The sequence below is a fragment of the Melanaphis sacchari genome, unplaced genomic scaffold (assembly GCF_002803265.2).
Source record: "Melanaphis sacchari strain LSU unplaced genomic scaffold, SCAv2.0 Contig31_pilon_pilon, whole genome shotgun sequence".
NCBI classification, from domain to species: Eukaryota; Metazoa; Arthropoda; class Insecta; order Hemiptera; family Aphididae; genus Melanaphis; species Melanaphis sacchari.
This window is the reverse complement of record NW_020271193.1, coordinates 872,668-895,054: the sequence shown is the minus strand read 5'-3', so window position 1 is coordinate 895,054 and position 22,387 is coordinate 872,668. Positions and strand designations below refer to the sequence as shown.

Sequence of the window (22,387 nt, the reverse complement as noted above, 5' to 3'; positions counted from 1 at the left end):
ATTAAGCGTTACAAATTTTGCATTATTAAAAAAAAAATCTTCCCTTATATCTAAAAGTAAATAAACTTAACTTGATATTAAACATAAAATTGAATTCATTGATTAAAAATAGACTAAAATCTATTAGCAAATTGATATTACTTTTAATCTAAACATTTTAGGGAGTATTTTTTTTTTCCATTTAGAGCAAATAATTTATTTAAAGGATGACTATTTCAGATGTTTGCTTTTTGTTTATTGAGAGCAAAACTTTCCAGGTACGTGTGTTGAGTGGGTTTGTGTAAACGTAGCATATTTAGTGCATCTTCCAATTTAAACCATTTCCGTTTGCGACCTAGACAAAATAATAATGTTAGATTAATATTTATAAACAAACTGAATTTTATATACATATTACTTATACTAAAAAATATTTTGTTGTGAACTAATATACAGGGATAATATAAAAACAATTAAAATGAAAATTATATAACAAAATACTACTCAATGTCATCACATTAATGACACTAAAAATATAGTTGAATAAATAATAATCTGCAATTATCTCTTAGTATTTTAACTTTTAAATGTATTTATATTAACTACTTTTTTATTATTACTAACACAATAAGTATTTCTAATTGTCTGTATTAGCAATTTACGTTAAAATATTTTTCCATATAGCATTAGCTGTTTAAAAAGTTTCTATATTGTTATGTTAAACAACAAAGTATTAAATTTCAGAACATTTTGAACATAGTTTTATTTTTTTATATCCACAAAAACAATATATACGTTTCTTTAGCTTGAGCTTAATAATTTATTGAACTCCAAGGTCACTTCCCTATAAAATTATAATTCTACTATAGATATCTATAACCTATTACTCATTTGTTATTGTGTTTACAATGTCTTATTACCAAACAAATTAACAGATATTAATAACAAAAATGATAGGAACATAGTTTAATGTGCATGGTAAACCGGAAATAAACTATTTTTGTGTTGAGATATTTTTTCTCTTATTATCGACTTACATCAAATATAATTAATATTTAATAGTAGTAAATATTATTGATAGACAAAACATATTTTTGTCAACTTGATGTTTGAACTGTTTATGTGTATATAGAGTTTGCCCTGTTAATAACTTTTAAAAACTTATTGTATTTAAGGTAAAATTTATTATAGTTTGAAATGTTTTTTTCAATTTGATGAATACACAATCTAAATAAATATGCACTTGCGAGTTAAATTATAACTATAGTGTATAGTTATATAAGTTTTATAAGTCATGACAAGATACTGGTAAAAATATAAGTGGATGTGTACATAAAAAAACTAAGAAAAATTATATTTTCAAATTTTTAAATAATATTGATATTAATAATCACACAAAATATAAAATAATTGAAATTAATAAAATTATTTATACACATAAAAAAAGGATTGATAGAAAAATGCTTCAACAAAATTATTATAGATATTATTTTTTGTTAATCAAAACTTTATTTATAAGTGGAATACTTCAGATAAATATGCACTCATATAAAATTTATCTAATAAGGCATAAGTTATGTATAATTTTTGGTTCTGTTAATGGACCGATCCTTATATCATAAAAAATGTATATTAAGTATAATTGTGTTGTATACTTTTACAATAATTAATATAATACTTAACTTTGTTTTACAAATGTGAAGTGTTTATTATATTAATTTTTTTTAGGATTAGGCAACCTAAATTAGGAACCATTTGGCAATGAAATTATCGTTAATAATAATTAAGTTATTATCTTTAACTGAAACAAAAACAAAATATTGAGCAATTTACCTTGTTAACTATGATTTGTTGATGATTTATTACTATTACATTTATCACTACCTTATTTTAAGAGCATATTATCTTGGTATAATGTCAGCTCACGTTTTATTTCAAGTATGACTAGGTGTATTTTCTAAATTTACATCAAGACTTAAGAACTCTAGACTATTTGGTTACAATATTTTAAAAGTTGAGAAAAGAAGAAAAGCTTATAAATTAACAACTAGACACAATTATAATTTCTATTGGGCTCAAAATACTAAAATAAAAAGTTTGTACAATTTATAATTTAAAGGTAGTCATCAGTAGAATGTATATGATGAACAAGGGCGGAGTGGTCCACCAGGATACTGGGAAAAATCCCAGCGGCCTGAAAACTAAATAGTCCGTTGGCCTGAAGAGTATATATAGAAAATTTTTTTTTTATTTTATTTAAGAGATGAAAATGTTGAATGGCCTGGAGGAAATTTATTTTTCTAGCCTAAATTTTTTTCCGATACCGCCCCTGATGATGAGTAATATTTCTAAATCTTATAATATGATGTATGTATCTTAATAAACTATTGAATAAGTAAAATGTCAAAATTGAATGCAGCTCAACTTATAATTAAATATTTCAGAAAATTTTACCTATGCCCAAAGAGTCTTCCCACTCGGCTAATTCTTCAGTTACAATCATAACAAACACATCTGTTCTATGTCGTCTGATATGAGTCTAAAAATAAATAATTAAAAATTAAATACAGTCCAACAAGCAGTTTACTATTTAAAAAATAAATAATACTAACCCTATCTTCAAATGTACCAAGTCTTCTATGTAATCTGCCCACAACACCAGCTTCTTCAACTACTTCCCTTAAAGCAGTGGCACTTGGTTCTTCTTCAGGTTCAATACCACCACCAGGTACGATCCATTGTTCAGGTCTACTAGATGAAGTCACCAACAACACCTTCAAAAAGTATCATATACCTATATAATGTGCACAATAGTCTGTTATCATTATTCATTAAATAAATTTGTGGGGATATGAAAAAATAGCACATTTTAATGTAGCATTACTTAAGTTTACCTTGAACTAGATATTTTTATCATATAACATACTAGATGTAGTTGTAATGTGAATTTTATACCTAACTAATATATAACATAAATTTACACAGGTTATTCAGTTTTTAGTTCTTTTTTGGCACAAAGTCCATGACCTATAAAAAAAAATAAAATAACTACCCACCTGTCATAGTAACAAAATGTACACATATCAATAGGATAGTCTCACAAATAACTAAATTATTAATACCAATATTAAATATTTATTGTTAACTATTGATTATTATGTTTTACTTTATTTTTAGTACTATATGTATATGCATGATATTTGAAAACCATAATATGAATTTAATATATTTTAAGGAAATTAATAAAATTGTAGGAAAACAAGTACCATTACAAGATTTTAATTTACTCACAAGTTATAGTTAATAAAACTAACCAACCAATTAAACCAAGTTACACCAAAGTCACTTGTAGTTTAGTGGAAAGGCAAAATTTGTAAATCACAACAAGCCGTAGATAAATTATTTGATTTACCTCAATGTTGATGTATAATGAAAACATTGTATAAGCTATTAAGGGTAATATGTAGTGTTGAACAATTTATTTTATGATTATCCAATAATTAAAATTTATAAATATTATATGAATAGTTATTGATAAATTTCTATAAAGATGTTAATATAAAACATGGTTTAACTACAAAAAATACTAGTTAGTGATAATAATCATACTTGACAGTTATAGTTCATGATAGTTAATATTGTTTCACTGTATTTTTATAAATAATCAATGGGCTTTACCCACTGTTAAATTTGTTAGATTTGCTAATCAACCTTTACTTTAACTGTAATTTAAAAAATAAATAAATTTTAAATTATAGTCTATATATGTAATACCAAGCTTTTATTATCAGTATAACAAATTTGTTTTTTTTCCCAACTTTGCTTATAAAAATAAATATTTTTTATCAGTTATTTTTAAATATACATATTAACTCTTTAGTCATATTTTTGGTAACTTATCAGAAATAAAAATGATTTAATTTGAGTACTTGTAGTTAATGTAACATAAGTAACACTATCACCTGGTTTCGTTATAATATACCAATACATAAAGATAGAGAAAGAAAATATTTCATTAACATTTAGTAATTAATAATTTACAAGAATATTAGCATACATTATTTATTACAGAATAATTATTTATATAATACTTTGGGGATACTAAATCTCAGTTATAATTTAACATAAAAAAATATATGAACCTATTATAGAAGTATCAATATTGTAATTGATTTTTTTTTTTTTAATTAACAAAATAAACAAAATATTTAATAGTTGTAACTTGTATTCACAAAATATATATATTTAAATACAAGTATAAGTTGCACTTGGATTTAAAAATAACCATTGTTTTCTAAATTATGCTTAAGTATATATAGGTAATTTTAACTCTTACATTTATAACCTTGGAACAGATCCAACATGAAAAGAAATCATCACTCAGGTTTCGACAGAATACCTACTACTTTAAATATCATTTTTGTCAATATTCAAAGATTTCATTTTTGAATATGTAATTTATTTTAATGCTTAGCTGGGGCCTAGTCAAATTACACTTTAAAGTTTAAACATCTTAAATTATTAATTGTATAACCACTCATGCATATCTATTAAAAATCAATGCTAAACCATTACCAACAATTTTGTATATAACATTAATTAAGTTATTACTTTGAGACTAAACAAAAATCAAGATAAATTATCCTAATAAATTACTAAAATAAATACAAGTGTTTAGAATAAACACTTAAAATAGATAAATAGGTTGAATACTTAAGTTAAAACTGACAAAAGGTTATTTAAGGTCAATAATAAACATCTAATTGTAATATTACTTATATGATGATTGTCACTAGGCATTATTATTACTAGACACAATAAAATTTCAAATAATTATTCATTTTAGTGTTATATTTTGGTACATCATAAGATGTGAATATAAAATTAACAATTTAGTAACTAATTTAGTAATAATACCAAAAACATAATCTGTAAAATATGTTGCCTACTTATTCTAACTTAGTTTCTGAGTTTACTTTGACCCAAATGAAAATATAGATTACAAAATTTATACTATAAATATCAAGGACATACATTGTACAATTAATAACTCATATCAGTTATAATCAAAGTTGGGAACAATTAGTTAATTTATAGTCAATGGGATAAAATGATTTTAATTGCTTTTAAATAAATATTTGTGCTTTTTTTAAAGTTTATTTTTATAATTTTAGGCACTGTAATTCTCAAACTCTAGTTAAACTATAGCAGAAAAATGTATTGTAATAGAGCAAAGGTTCAGAAAATAAATTCTTTATTTATATTTAAGATAATATAATTCCTGTAAAATATTTTAGGTCAGAGGCAGATCTAGGTTAAAAGTATTGAATAGAAGTATATTTTTTTCCAATTTTTTTGACATGAAATTTAAAAGATTGTTTGAATTTCATTTTTAAATATTTTTGAATGTATAAAAACTCAACATAAATCTACTTCTGACATATAATACATGTCTATTCATGTATTTACATATCAAAAATTGACTTAATATAATATATTCTCGTATATTTTGTAAAAGAATAACAATTTATGAAATTTTTAATAATTTGGTATAACTACATAATTAGAATTAAAAGTGAAATTAAAAAAAAATATATTTAATATCATTTTAACCCAATCAAAATCATTTTACACTGTTAAATAATTTAAAAACAATTAAGGCTTAATTACAATAATAGTTTAATTCAATTAATCTAATTAATATTAGATAATGTAAATTATGTTAGAACTACATAGTAAGAACCCAAGTAGTTAGAATTATCTTAAATATAAAGATAATTTATTTATTACACAATATAATAAAGGTTCCATTACATATCATATTACTATTATTACTTAATAATAATATTAGATTAATATAGGTAATAAGAAGGAAACTAATTCTAAAACATTAAATTTTTTTGTAATCAAATTTAACAAATTTTAGCTCACTAATATTTTTATAATTGTATGTGTATTTATTAAATTATGATATTTAAATATTTACTGTTGACCATGTTTAGAATACATATTTTCTTGGGTACCTACATTATATATTTAAAGTTATATTACACAAAATTATAAGTTTGTTAAAATCAAAGAATAAGGTAGGTAGAAGTAAATATTATATAATAATATGAAATAATTAACTATATATGTTAACAATTAACATATAGTAAATGAAGTAATTTAAATAACATTAATAATTTTACAAAAGCTTCAAGTTTTAAGGACAAAATAATTGAGAACTTTAAACTTCAAACAAACCATACAAAACTCTATAAATATAATTTTAAATAAATATTTTATCATTTTTTATTAATGCATAGATATACATGTGGACTATACTACTAAAAATAAACTTCAGATAAAAAATTACATAAAACTACTTTAAAATATGTCAAGTCTATTACAATTATCTATCTTGGTATTTAAAAGAATCATTTAAGAAATTAAATTTCATACCAATATTTAGTTACATTAGTTACATTACTTACATTACAATATTACTATAATAAGTAAACTATACAGATAATATGAGTAGGTACCTTTATTTAAAGACAATTAGTTTATCTGACCAACATATTCAAATACCTTACAAATACTATTTTTAGTTAATACTTCTAAGAACTAAAAATAACCTATAAGATAATCAAATTTGTAATACCTATCTAATCTAAAATCTAAATGACCAATAAAGCTAATCAAATGTTGGGTAAAAATAAAATAAAACTCAATCAATAGAAATATTTACGATTAAAATAACAAATTCTATTGGTAAATCTTGTGTAATATATTAGAGTTAAAAATAATAACTAAATAATTAAAAACATTGACTAATACTACTACCCAGCCCAATGTTATGGATTAATCCTGATTTACAAATTACTAATCTATCAAAAGATTTTAATTTGAAAAATTTTAAATGAGGTTTTAAAGATAAAATGAATATAATTCCATGTATATTGTATAGATAAGTAGGTGGTATTCCATATGTAATTTTTTTTAATTTAATTCTATTTAGCAACATTAATAGTGATGATTTAACAATGTAAGACATTTATTCAATTGATAGTTATGTAGTTTACATCCACAATAAAAAATATTGAATTCTATGAATAAAATTAATCTTAGCTGCCTTAAATTACAAAAAATAAAATACCTAGTATAAAAAATAAAACATATTATAATTATAAAAAACCGTGATGTAACATCAGAATGATAGTGGAAGCGATGTATTACGCACAGTATATTATTAATAAATCATGTATCCAAATTGTAATATGAAATATATACAAAATTATAATTACCTCATCGGAATCATTGCGTACACATATACAAGCAGCTCGCCTGCGAAATCCATCCTCGTCATAAATACGAGTTGAATTCGGTTTATCTTTCATTTTTTCTGATTAATTGACGTCCTCGTAAGTAGGAAAAACTTCTAAAGACAAATCTTTAGTATAATAGGTAGATGTAGATTGTTTGGAAAAATAAATTAGGTAAAACTATGAGATGTATCAACGACAGTTGACATTTTTCTTTTAAATTTAAAGATTGTGTTTTTGGAATATGAACGAGCAATTGTGGCTTTTTCTTTTACTTCACGACGAATAAAAATCTACCCGCGTGTATAAAAGACGTATATAATATTATAATAATATATAAACATAAGACGACAAAATATGGTAGATTTTTTGAGTTATATTAAATATACGAGCTAAAGCGGATTTAAAATACTAAGTACGAGTATAAAAATTTGAATAAAAGTAGTTTAATTTAAAATTAAATTAAAATAAAGAAATTTAATACGTAATGTATATAAAAAAAAAAGTAAAAAAATTATAATAAAACAAAAAAAAAAATAAAATAGAAAAAAAACGGGGAAAAAACGGATATTAAGAATTAAACAATAAGAGATACATTAGACAAATGTCAGTTAGAGACATTGTAATCGAAACATTGTACCGCCGTTAGACGATTGCATATCGTTTCGTTCGCTGTTCGTCCGGACAACCATAATCGTGACGACGACGACGGCGGCGACGACGGGAATGGGTGTCAAAGTCCAAAAAAAAATTGATGCGGCGAGAACGCGCACGGGCGGCCAACGACGCGAAAAACAAACCAATCAAAATGCACGGTGATTGTGTTGGCGGTGGTGTTGTGGTGGTAGTGATGTTAAACGGGGTGGGGATGGTTGTGGTGATGGTGGTGAAGGGTGAACGTGAACTATTCTACCTTTATTGCTGTACTGTGTGCGCGCGCACGCGGGTTTGTATCTAGAATCCGGTGCACACGCGTGCGCGCAGCCCGAATGCACCCGCCGCCACCACTGTACATATCATCACTATTCACTATTATTATTATTATGTATCGTGGCATCGTGCGCGCCGTAGTGACGAGCGCATAGATGTGTGCGGGCGGGCGAGCGGCGATCGAAGCGATTACGTCGCAAGAGACGGTTACCGGCGGGCGGTGTTGCCGCGTTCGCGCCTGTACCGCAGTCACCCCGCAGCCTTCATGTACATATTATTATGTCTATGGCGGGACGGACTCTATGGTCCGCGTGGTGTGTGCAACCGCGTGTGAACAACTACCATGCTCGACGTCATAACAAAAACACGGTAAGACGAGAGTACCGAGACACGCCACACGCCGCCGGCTGAATGCTAACAGCTAACAGCTTACACGATCGGCGTGGCGGACTGGCGGCCCACGTTACGGTCTGCGGGTCGCAACCTTGCTGTCAAAGAAAAATGTCATTTTTTTTCTACCACCTCCCCGATTCCGACTAACACAGAATGTGCACGCGTGACTATCGAGAAAAAAATGGTTTTTTACAAAACCTTTGTTATACAACAATTATATATTCATAAAATTATTCAAAACACAATTTTACGTCAGATGAAATTTAACGTGAACATTACTAATACAATTTGATATTAAAAAACACAACTATTTATTTTTTTAAATATTTAAACTTTCTCAATATTATTTTGAATGTATAATACTAGGTATACGTAGATATTATATTCCATTTCTCTTTTCTACCATCGTGGATCGATTATAAATATTGTTTTGGGTCAAACTTTCAAACGATTATATCTAGGTATCTATAAAATATATAAAATATTTAAAAAAATGTTTTTTCTTCTACATTTTGCTTACTCCGAACTCAAGAAAACTTGACAAAATTGATCACTACAGAATCGGGTAGCCCAGCCCATTATAATCAAATAAATAATTTGATATTATTTAATATTGACAAATAAAAATAAATATTTTTTACGAAATAAAACTCAACTACTCTTGGCAGTCTTAAGGTTTTTATAAAAGAACTATAAAAAAAAAAAATCGAAAAAATTTTGATATTAATAAATAGTCGACAAATTTTGAAAACTTTATAGTGTAATGACAGTGATAAATGATAATATAAACATTAACATAGAAAAATTAAAAGTAATTAATATATATATTTTTTTTATATAAAATACAATAAAATATTGGTTGTTTGAGGAGAAAAAATTATTTTACGGGTGAATATCCAATATTGTAAACATTGATTCGATATTTTGGTAGAATTTTGTTTCAAGTATAAAATTTTGAAAACTAATAAAGAACATATGTATCTAGTAATTCGTTTTCAATACACACCAAAAAACAAGATCAATTTTGTCGAAAATTGAATTTGCATAAAAATTCCTATTTTACCTTAATTGTTTTTCCTAATTATTAAATTAACTTTTAAGAATTTAAATTTGACCTCCAGAAGTATCAATTATATCCAATTTTTAATAGAATAATTCCCTTCACCATTTTTTTTTTTTAATATAAAAGCATTTTTACTGCCTCAAAAGTGTTTACATACACTAAAAACATACATCATTGTAAAATCAATACATTCGTTGTTTCGCTTAGAATTTAAAACACTAACAATTTGAAGTACCTAAAACACGCAATAATTTAGTATGAAGCATAAAAACTATAAAACAATGTATTAATTTATATCTTTTATTTTTATGCAAACTTTATTACAATTACCTACATTATTATAATATATTTTAGCTTTTCACTAATAGAAGTAGGGCCTGAAAAGCAAATTGTGCAGAAACAATATAAATATTATGTTATTTCTATGGTGTTCAGGTTAAATTTTAATGCTACTACTGCTGTGCAGGAGTTTCAATGCTGTTATATTAAAGTTCATCTAGAATATAGCCAATATAGGTATGTGTGTTGGTATTGTTGGTAACGATAATACGTGGAGAGGTGAGTGGCTATCATATAGACCTCAGTAAAATATTTTATGTTTGCTCTAATGTAATATAAAGGTTTTTCGAGCGTTTGTCATAAGTCCATAACTCAATAATTGTATTATATTTTTCTTTATAATTGTTTTACATTCAACCTTTAAATACTAACTCAGGCTACAGTATATTTTAGGTATGAATTACATCTGAGTCTTTTTATAATTGTCTTTTCTAAAAAAAAAACGAAATCAAATTTTTAGGTATACAAACCATATTATGATGAGTTATGGAAGTCTTAAAAAGAACGGACATAAGACGATATTTGTATGCCTAGAATTACTCTACAAGTTAACAATATCAACCTAATTGATTTTTGAATATAGTTTGCATTAGCTTGGAGTGTACAAGCGCGAGAATCAGATATAAGTTTTAGACTCTAAAATTTAGAGTTATGCGATGTGTTACATAACAATGCATAGTTTAAAACGTATTCACAGGTTCGATAACTATGAAAAAAAACACCTGTTTTATAATGATATGCATTGTAAACAGGATTGCTTGAAGTTAAAAATATCTATTGTTAATTCAGTAGGTAGGTACATTCATCGTTCCGCTTAAGATAATAATCTACGCACTAAGCAGGCATCAGTTTCATAAAATTTTAAATTTTTGAATATAGAAAGAGTGCTACTACTGGTGCATACAACATTTTGAGCCTATAACTGATTTACTATACATCGAAAAAGAAAAAAGCGTTTTGAAAAAATAAAAATAAAAACATAATTTTTTAACTTTAATTAGTTTATTGCTCTATTTTAAATGTAAAATTATTCTATCAAACAATAAATATAAAAAATCAAATACCTAAAAGTTAAAATATACTTAAACGTCATATTGTATGTAAATATAAGATAATGGATCTATAACTATTTTTTGAGTAAGTATTATGCTAAGTAATGATTGTCATAGTTATAATTTAAATTACATAGGTAATGCATATGATATATAGGTTAGGTTAGGTTACTCTAGGTGGTACCTAACTTACCTTTAAAAAAATATAGAAATTATTTATACTAATATTAGGTATATATTATAATAGTACTTATAAATTTAAAAAAAATTATTATTAAGTATAATACATTAATACCTACTATTAATACTATAAACTGTTATCGTAATAGATATATATATATATATCTCACTTATTTTTCCATTAAAATAAATATGTACAATAAATGACAAACATAATATTATACATATAAATCGATACACCTAAATAGAGTAGAAAATGGCTATATACATATTATACATATCACATCATATGTATAATAATATAGATTATATATTTATGTATGCTAGGTATAAATACACTGCATAGTGTGTACAACAAGGGTAATATTAATGTTGATATTATTGCTGCGTAAAAACTTAAAAAAATTGAGACTGTAGTTAATGATGGTGAGTACCTTCAACCGTAGGTACTACGTTTTAAAACGACGCATTTAAGAATTTGGCGTCACGAGTAGGTTACATATTATACCATTAATCATCTCCCCGGGACGTATAAACAGAGTTGTTTTTTTGTATTTCGTATTTCGTTCCTATTAGATTAGGTACATATACTACAATAATAATAACTACCTACCTACCTACTCAATACCTGTGATTCGTCAATATTTATAACTACTATAACTGCAATTATTCAAATGTATACTATATTAGCCAGTAGGTACTAGGTACAGAACCGGTCAACCGGATACGTTTATATCATGTTTAAATTTGGCTTTGGCCAACATAACTGTCAGGATTTGTAAGCCCTGGTATTAAAGTTATATTAAAAAATAATATTTCTAAGTAGGTAGAATATGGGTATGTACATTAAGTCCTGCCATAATATGTTTAATAATACCTAATAATGTCATAAGATTATTAACTACGTATTTACCTATCCCTACTATTCTTAATTATTATAGTTGTATGTATATTTTAAAATATTGATTTATGTTTTAATACAATAACAATGTAAACATATTAAAGCTATTTTATTTTCATTATATCTCTCCTTGTTTTTGTCGTTATAGTCATCAATTAAGATTAACTAATGTGACAAAAATTAGGGTCAATAAATAATATTACAAATGAAAACCTTTGTTTTTGTGGAAATTGTGAAATACTGAACTGGTCTCTTTATAACGTCAATATACTGGTATTAATATTTATTACTAAATAAAATTTATTTTTAGAATGTATTTATTTAATAAAAAAATGGTTGTGCAATGCTCAACAACCATGAATTAAAAATGATTAGATATATTTAAATTAAATAAAAATAACAAAATAGCGCATGTTAGGTAAGAAATTCGAACAAGTTAAACAAGTACATACCTACCTATCCACATATTATTTATCTTATTGCAGTAAGCAGATACCTACTATATAGGCACAATCTGGAACATTACTGTTTTAATAGAAAACAATATAATATGAATAGGTACTTTATTAGATTTAAATTGCACATTTACTTTGCAACTACAATATTAATTATATTTAATTTTTAAACTTAAAAAGTAACATAAAATACTCACAGGTAGACCTTGATTTTTCAAATAACAAATAATTGACATTTAGTATCTAGTAGAATTAAGTATGACCTTTTATTAGCAGGTGGTAGAAACACTGCAGTTTTATTTTAAAAGAATTATATAATGTGTATAGCTGTAAAGTTATAATAAAAGTACCTTAGGTATACATGTATTATTATAATAATACATCTACATAATATTATATAAGTATATTAGACACTAACGACTAGCTCTTATTATATTATTATCATAAATAATTGAATATATCACCATGTTATTAGGTATATGTAAATACTTTTTACTTTATAAAATAAATTTGCATTTAATTATAAATGTAATCCTATTAATTTAGTTTTAAATATTTTTTTTGAAAAATGCAATTATTAATTTATTTAAACTAAAATATTCTACGATTAAGGCAACTGGTGCTTATGTAATTTTATACACAAAAATACACTCTACAGGCTACGGCAATCACATACTATAAAAACAATTTAATTTAATGAAAAATTTCTACCATCAACGATGAACTTTGTTTTTTATATTTTAATCTTAAATTTTAAAATACATCTAAAAAAGTTAATTTTAACCTTTTTTAGAAATGATTTTAAATCATAAATTGAAATAACATTAAAAATCAAAATCTAATACAAGTTAAAGAAAATTCTTTTTTCAAAAAACAAAAACAATTATCAAAATTCAACAATTTTACGAGGAATTGAAGTTTTTCAAAAAATTATTTTTGTTTATAAGTCACACAATATCCATCTTCCTTAATACCGGGTAGGTAATAAATTAGATGAAAAACATTATAATAAAATAATCAAAATATAAAATATAATTTTTAAAATTTTAATGAACAGTGGAAAATTTGAAAAATTGATAAGGAAGAGATTAGAATTATAGAATAGATTTAGTTTTATCCATTCTGTGTTAAAATTATCTATGACAGACAAAAATAAATAATAATATTGGTTATTACTTATTACTCGCAAATATTTACGCAAAATTGTATCACGTGCAAACTCATTCCAAAATTAATTGAAATTTTAGGTATCTAATATCTATCACCGAAATTTTTAAATATTTATAGATTATAGCTAATAATAATAGTTATTGATAGAACAATTTAATAAAGTTTATCAGAGTGAATGAGTAGAAGACAAAACATGAAAAATACAATTGTTAATTTTTCAGTGTTATGAGTTTAGCAAACTTTTAAATGTATATATTAGGTAGTGTATTTATTTTTATAGTACCCATCGGCCATCGGCCATCAATGGGTTACCATTGTGGGATTCTGTTTTAGATATTGAGTTTTTCAACTAAGTTCAACATTTAGGCATAAAATTCATTTTTAATTAAAGACAAATCAATTAATGCCTATTGTGTTATAAGTAAAATAGTGATAAGTTCCTACAAAAAGCCTTTAAGTGGAAATAATTTATGTAACAATAAAAAGGACTTCTGGATTTAGAAAGTATAGAATTTACGTTGACAGAAATCATTAAATACATTATCCAGAAAACAGATAAAAATAATATATATAATGTATATGTATATTGCTTAACTGTATAAGGTATCTATTAAAGTATTAAGATAGGATAAAATAATAAAAGATAACACCAGATTATTATATTATATATTATTTTTATATATATGCATAAAATGGTTGATAAAATGGGTTTAAATGATTGAGTTATCAAAATCTGATTACTATTTAATATGTTCATTAAATTAAACATCATTTTACATGTATTATTAATCATTATTAAATTTCATGATAATTATGAGTGCAAGTTTAAATAATTATGAATTCATTAATAGTTCACGAACCTAAAAATGGTACAAGAGTTAAATTTAAGTCCTATGTGTTGTAAATATATTAGTACAATACAATTTTATTGCTTACTTAATTTGCGTATTTATTAAGTCATAGAGAGCAGATATCAAAATACTTATGAAATCAATATAATAATTAATAATTATAAATAAATTCTGAAAGTCAATATAACAATGAAGTACAGTTATTATAAGGCACAGCACATGAAAAAAAGGCCATGGATGCAGATATATCTGTGCGATTGTGCCTCTCTAAATATGCCAGTATGCCATAGGCTATTCTACAACTTATTATCTTAAGGAATCTGAGACACAACAATAGAATAAAAATCAAAAATATTATAATAAAATCAAAATCAAACAACCAAAATCAATAAATACTGAACTCTTGTTTACAAGTTACAACTATATAGGATTCGACAGTCAAACTTGATGATTTGAAAGTCCAGAACACAAGCAGGTCACTGAATATCGCCTGTCAGGTGACAATGTGTAACTAACCAAGGAGGACATTTGTAAGACACAATTTTTAAAAATGAAGTTTTTTTTATATAACACAAATGTCCACTAATGTATTTTTTTATTCATTTGGCAAAAAATTAAAATAATTTTTCTATTTTTTTTTAATTGTTGGGTTTAACTGCTGTACCCTGTATTAATGATATTTTTTATTGGATACAGATATATTTACTTATTCCAGATATTGATGCAATGGAAGTATAATAATAGGGAGTTAACAAAACAAGTATAATTATTCATTAGCTGACAGTAAATTATTTTTTTAAGAAAAACCATTTTTACAAAACATACATTTATTTATTACGTTTAGTTTTACTTTTGATAGATTTTACAAGATTAGATAGTTCTGGATTAATAATTGATTGTTTGGATTTCTTTTTTGGAGGAACATCAACCTATAAATAAAAAAAATAATTAATTATATAAATATACTGGATAATATACATATTATTTTTTATTCCATTTAGTTTTAATATTTTATGATTAATAAATATTTTACTGTTAGTGTCTGTATACTTTTTCTTTTTTATATATAAGTGCAATTTAATTTTTTATGTTTAAAGTATATATATTGATTATATTTTATTCAACATTAATTCTGTTTTTATTGTTTTGGATTTAATTTATAAACTTATATTGTTCTTTGCATTTTTTGAAAAATTATATGTTTCAATAATAGTTTATAATACCATCTTGCTCCAATGAAATCAAAGAAGAAAGAATACTCAATCTCAAATCAAGCTTTTATATTAAAGGGTATCAATAGTATAAAAATATCCTATGACAATTAATTTTCATATTTCCAATAATATGGCTTATTGGGTGGTTTCAAAGTAAAAACACCTATTATCGATATTGTAAAAGAGAAGTTAATCTGTGCTTGTATTAAAGCCAATTTTAAATATTTTAATTAGTAAGCTCAATTACTAAAATGTAAAAGTTTAATATCATCTTATTAAAAACTAAATATAGGACGAAATTTAAAATAATATTAAAACCTTACTAACTTTTTCAGTATCATACTGTTGCCTTCTTGATGCCTTTTCAAAAATAAATTCTTCCATGCCTTTCGTTCTTTTGAATTTTGGATCAGCAGGGTCAATATTAAATAGATGTGATGTATATAATGCCGAAAATCGATCATCTTTTACATCGACCTAAAATTTTTCAAGATTAATGAAAAACAAGAAACCAATGTTTGTTTAATGATTTGATAACTTACAGAGAAATCATCACTAACAGACTTCTCATTTAAAATTTTCTTTTTATTCTTCTTTTTTAGGCTTTTAGTTTCTTCTTCTTGTATTTTTTTCATATTAAAATGTTTTTTTTCACTAGGTTCTTCATCCATCAATAACAATTCCAATTCTGCTTGTTGCTTGATTTGCTTATTTTCATTCTCTGAATCAGTTTCATTATCTTTAGTTTTATTCATTTCTTTTTTCAGTTTTTGCTTTTCTCTCATTCTCTCTTTCTTTTTTTCCATCATTTTCTGGAATGGTGTCAAATTTTTCTTTGATTTTTCATCGACTGATTTTTGTACCTTTTCTTGTAAACCAATACCCCATGAAATTTCTAATTCTGAATCTTTATTTGCCTTTTTTTCTTCTTCATCTTGTATATTTTGTAATAATTCTTTATATTTATCTATTGGAGTTTTTTTAGAACTACTCTCCTCATAATTTTCTTCAACAGATTTATTACTTTCATCATCACTATTCTCATTTTCTGAACTAAAAGCTACATATTTCTGCAAATCACTATCATTAATTTCACTTTTTGGATTTGTTTTCAGCTTATTTACTAATTCACTACGTCTTGGATCTGTCTCATCCCATGTAAGATTCACTTTTGCTTGTTGTAAAGCAGTAGTAGTGAATAAATGAGGTTTGTACTTGGTTAAATCTGGTAATTTATCACAAACTTCTTTTGGTTCCTATAAAATGATATAACATAATTACATAATTGCATAAAAATTGTATTATGCATATTCATTATAATATCTAAATAAAAGCCAGATAGCATGGACAATTTATTGATTTAATCATATTGAAAGGACCAAAAAATCATATTAAATGCACCATTAATACTTCCAGACTAATACATATATACATATATTATATTGGTACTTTAATAACTGTTAATAAAATTAAGATTATATAATAATATATTATTATACAAAGGTCATTTATTTATTTGATAACTATTAGATTAATAAAAAAATTTGAACAAACTTTCAATTAAAATTCAATTGATCACCATTAATTAAGTCAAAATCACATTAATTTAAGTTTAATGAAAAATTCAAAAATTATACTTAATTTAATCATTAATTGTTAAAGATGAGATATAACTCATTTTATAAGAATTTTTCAATTTAAAATAAATATGCATAAGTATTTAAATAGATTATAATGCACCTATATTTTATACATAGTAATAATTTAATTGTTCTATAACATTCTCCTGAATAAATTCTATCATTAATGATAAAAATTTAATTTTTTTTAATTTTAATTAAATTACTTTCTACACTAGTTTAAACTTCTTTCTCCATTTAATAAGATTTATTTATTTTACTTTTATCATTCATAGTTATTTATAATATAACATCATATTTATACACTGTATATACTGAATATTGTATGTATCGAACAATTAAATAATACTAAACATTTTTAAAAACTAAGCATGGAATTTTTCATACACAATACAAAATGCTATCAGTTTTAGATACATAACAAAAGGAAAATACTTATTGGCTCTTTATTAGACTTAACAATCAGATAGTTACTTGATCAAATTCTGTGTCGTCTGGGACAAATCTTAAATCTAAACGTGTGGCACTACTTTCATATTCTATACCATCACAATCGGTATATATTTTACCAGCAGTTTCAGGAGAGTCACATACAATAATAGCATAATAATATTTAAGTCTTGCTAGTTGATATTTACGTAGTTTTTCCATGTGAAATTTTCTTCCATCTTCTTCTTCCTAAAAAAAAGTTATAAAAATAAGTGTAATTTTAATTACTTATGATTTACAAAATATCAATATTACTTGATCACTATCATCAGATGAACCAATTTCCTTGGGGTCACTAGAAATTAATTCAGGAGGCCCTTTAACTTCCTCTTCTTGCATTCGTTTCATACCAAACTCAGATGGATAAATCTAGATAAACATAACATAGTTTTATAGTTTTGGTAAAGATATTTGTTCATAAACTTACAGTTACAGATTTTATGTAACCATCACTAGGTAAAAATGAATTAAAGAGAATCATCAAATCAGCAGCTTGAATTCTATCCCAATCCATATTACACAAAGCTAATCTAGATGTGGCCTCTTCTATACTATCTGCATCTTTGTCTAATTCTCCCCAACCATGTTCCACATTTTCTACATAGAAGTAATATTAATGAAGAATATTTATTAAATATAAATTTATAAAACATTATCTAACACTTTTATGGATAATATATTTACCTTCATTTTCTTCATCAGTAGATGTATCATCTGATGAGCTGTCAGACAACAATTCACCATCTCCCCTAGCATAATCTACTGTTTTATCTTTTAAGCGATCTTTGATACTTTTACTGGCTATCTTACTGTCTACATTATCAACCTCTTCAATTAATAATTGCTGTTCTGATTCGGATCCTTGAGTAACATCATCGCTAGAACTTTGCTCAGAATCTAAGTCATCCTTTTCATCATCGGACAAATGATAAAACTTTTTAAAGTCATCAGTAGTAGAACCCCTTAAAGGTTTTCCTCTTTTATCAATGGTGTATTTAACTTTAAATCGTTTGTCATTAAATATTGATTGAAACCGTTTATCAATTTTAACTTTGCGATCAGCTTTAGGCAAACGCCTAAACTTTGGATCATCGCCAATTTTTGAAAATCTTTTATCCATAATGTATACAAAATCTAAAATCATTAAAATAACAAGAAATAATGTTAACATTCTTAATAAACTTAATAATAAATAATAATGAATACAATTGTGCGATTAATGATTATATTGGTTAAATAACTTACCAATAAATTTTAAATTGATTTAAACAAAATTTTTGAGTGAATTTTTCTTATGGTTGAAATTTTTGTTTTTAGATTAATATTTAATAGTTAATAAATAATAATACAATAAAATTGTTATCATTTTTTTATATTATCAGATATGCACGTGTTTTTTATCAACAATTCCCAAGTATAATCCAGAGATAAATATAATGATATACATCAACCTGCTGTGGTAATAATAGTCTCTACCTCAACTTAAACCGTGATTTATTCCATGATACTATCGTAATCACAGAATAATATTACAAAGTAAACATAAATTATTGTGATTATCGTGATTACAAATTTACAATTTATTTTTGTTGGTTAGGTCCATACTCCATAGAATAATTTATATTACTCTAACTAGTGATGGGAATAATCGAATGATTTCGATAATCGAGAGATTAGTAATCGAGATATTATAATAATCGAGTAATTCACTCGATTATTTTAATCGAGAGAATGGTCACTATTATATAGTGATAGTCGCTAGTCCGATAACAAATGTACGATACAACTGATACAACATATAAATTAAATTGAAATATAGTATATTATACCAAAATAATATATATATGTGATCAAAATTATTATTTATAATAGATATAAATAATAATAGAAACCATTTCCTTAACAATTCCAGATAGTACAGATTAATAATAAAGTATAGTTATACTACGCCGCGGGCCGCGGCCGCCTGGGTATTTTTAAATATGTATTAGTTATTATTATATTATAATATTAGTGAATAGTAGATTAGTAGATAAGAATGATTACTGCCTACTGGTTCAGTGTTCGAAATTCGAATAGCTATACCAACTACTATAAAGTAACTATAAACTAGTTATTATAAAAATAGTAATTACTAATAAGTAACTACTAACTACTAATTTTTCATTCGATTATTTTTGACCGAGCAATTCGATAATTTTTCTAATAATCGAGTAATCGATTATTTTCTAATAATCGAGTACTCGATTATTTTCTCTCGATTGTTCCCATCACTAACTCTAACTCTATAGTTTAATGTTAAGACTCAAGTTGGGTTTGTAAATTTAAAAAAGTTCTTGGTAAAATTTTTTTCACTAAGAAAATACTAAAAGCTTTAAATATTTAAAAAAATAAATGAATATATAAAATTAATAATACTTAGCAAAACATCAAGATTTATTATATTACCTACTAAAATTTAAGTCACATCTACGTCTCAGAATATTATTAGTTAGATCTCTATCTTAAAATACTAGCTTCAGTACTCTAAATAGCTTACCCGAGAAGAGTAACTGTTGTATTACTTTAGACTGTATAAATGTACGTTTTAGCATTTTGTTGCTATATTTTATTAAGATTTAAAAAAATATAATTTATTTTTTTGAACTTAATAAATGTTTTTAAAATAGCCTAATAAATTGGTTAAGAGTCCTTTTGACTGGTTAACATAGAAAGAATTGGCCAACACCCTATTGAATATAAACACCCCTTTATTTTAAATGAAGTAGATGTGTTACATTTGAATAATTAATATACATTTTTGAACTTATGAAACTATAAGAATAGTGAACAACTCTTAAAGTATAAAATAATATTGTAATTATTATTATGGTAAATAACATACAATTGCATTTTAATTTGAAAACATCATACAGCAGGTTTGATTCTTAACAAAGGATGTTTAAATATTTTTTTCTTAATTACATAGTTAGTACATTATTTTTTGCCAGATTTCTTTATACCGCCACTGACCATTGGTCCTTTTTGAGCAGCTTTTGTTTTAAGATCATTCAATGCTTTTTGTTGTTCTTTTAATTTTTGTTTCATTTTTAAATCATCTTCATCTATTTCTTTAGATTCTTTCTTAGGGTTTTTTAAAGGTTTTTTTTTTCCTCCTTCACGCCCCGACATATTTCTGTTAGAACATAAAAATAAAAAAAATCAGATAAAATTAATAATTATTTGTATATTAAGTTCCTTTAAAGTGTCAGTCTTAACTTAATGAATATTATTTTACTAAATAAATCAAACAAATTCGATGTTGAAAATTACATTCTAATACGATGAATCGTTAAATACAAATTATAGTAATACATTTTAAACTCAATACTTCGAAAAAAAAATGTCTTGCGAAACGTATGTTTTAGTGGTAAATTATGTAAAAACAAAGGTATTCATATCAATACTTACGGATAGTTTAAAAGTATTTATTGCTGAAAACTTGTTAAAAACTAAAAAATTAATATTTTAAATTTAAGAGAATCACTGTATCACAAAATAAATATAATGTAGTGTGCTGTGTTGTGTTTAGTTTCAAGTTTCAACCCAATACACTATACAATCTGTGTGTAATACCGAAATTTATTGTATTGAAATCGTTGACCAGATAGTAGAAATCGGTTACCACCAGATCATGGTTAAAACCATGGTAAAAATTCAAGGAAATTAAATACTTTGCAACCCCGGCAATAATGGATTTAAAAATAGTTATCTACATTTTTATCAACACAATAACTATACTTTACCGTACTTTAATTAATCGAATGTACCACAGAATGATAGTTACTATGACTTAGTTTATATTAAAATATAATTATTATTCTCATTATTCCAGTGCAACCAATAAGTGAGTGGTAGTCGGTAGAAGAATTTTTTTTTTATATGTGTAATATGTTTACAATTGGTTCAATAGGTATAATAAGTATTAAATATAATGCGTAAATATGATTGATGGTATGTTGAAATAATTAAGATCAGAAGGGAATTTACCACGGTGGCACCTTCAAACAAATACTTCTGTAAGCCAGTTTAGAATTTTAGAACAATAAATGCGTAGAACTATGGAAATGTTAGTACTAATTAGTTTAATAACTTCTATATATTGATTTTGTTATATTTTCGGACTTTCGGTAATTTATACTAAAATGTCCAGATTATTTTTTTCAATATTTTTAATTTTTAGAAAATAATGTGTTTTATTATCATTATCATAAAATAAAATATTTTAACATGTTTGATGGTAAATATTTATGTGAATTATTGTAATTTGATGCATTTTCATTTATTAATTCTCAATATTTAACTACTAAGACACATATCACATTTTGTCATATGAAATCCAATTGTGTAATAAATATAGAGTATAGACATTATCATACTAATAT

At 24.7% G+C, this 22,387-nt stretch overlaps 3 protein-coding genes across 3 annotated transcripts; all 3 read right to left on the bottom strand.

The window, feature by feature from the left end:
- Nucleotides 1-37: 37 nt before the first annotated feature.
- On the bottom strand, nt 38-7,670 carry LOC112596348 (diphosphoinositol polyphosphate phosphohydrolase 2). Its single transcript, XM_025341985.1, has 4 exons — nt 7,269-7,670; nt 2,592-2,753; nt 2,434-2,518; nt 38-334 (listed from the first exon to the last, which is right to left on the bottom strand). The coding sequence occupies exons 1-4, from the start codon at nt 7,359-7,361 to the stop codon at nt 216-218; spliced, it is 459 nt and encodes a 152-aa protein (XP_025197770.1). The 5' UTR covers nt 7,362-7,670; the 3' UTR covers nt 38-215.
- Nucleotides 7,671-15,442: 7,772 nt separating this feature from the next.
- LOC112596321 (ESF1 homolog) lies at nt 15,443-19,272 on the bottom strand. Its single transcript, XM_025341932.1, has 8 exons — nt 19,209-19,272; nt 18,648-19,097; nt 18,391-18,560; nt 18,219-18,332; nt 17,949-18,152; nt 16,377-17,090; nt 16,162-16,311; nt 15,443-15,549 (listed from the first exon to the last, which is right to left on the bottom strand). Exons 2-8 carry the CDS (start codon nt 19,081-19,083, stop codon nt 15,448-15,450), a joined length of 1,890 nt encoding a protein of 629 aa, XP_025197717.1. The 5' UTR covers nt 19,084-19,097; nt 19,209-19,272; the 3' UTR covers nt 15,443-15,447.
- Nucleotides 19,273-20,695: 1,423 nt separating this feature from the next.
- LOC112596389 (translation machinery-associated protein 7 homolog) lies at nt 20,696-21,581 on the bottom strand. Its single transcript, XM_025342043.1, has 2 exons — nt 21,414-21,581; nt 20,696-21,138 (listed from the first exon to the last, which is right to left on the bottom strand). Exon 2 carries the CDS (start codon nt 21,132-21,134, stop codon nt 20,940-20,942), a length of 195 nt encoding a protein of 64 aa, XP_025197828.1. The 5' UTR covers nt 21,135-21,138; nt 21,414-21,581; the 3' UTR covers nt 20,696-20,939.
- Nucleotides 21,582-22,387: the final 806 nt, after the last annotated feature.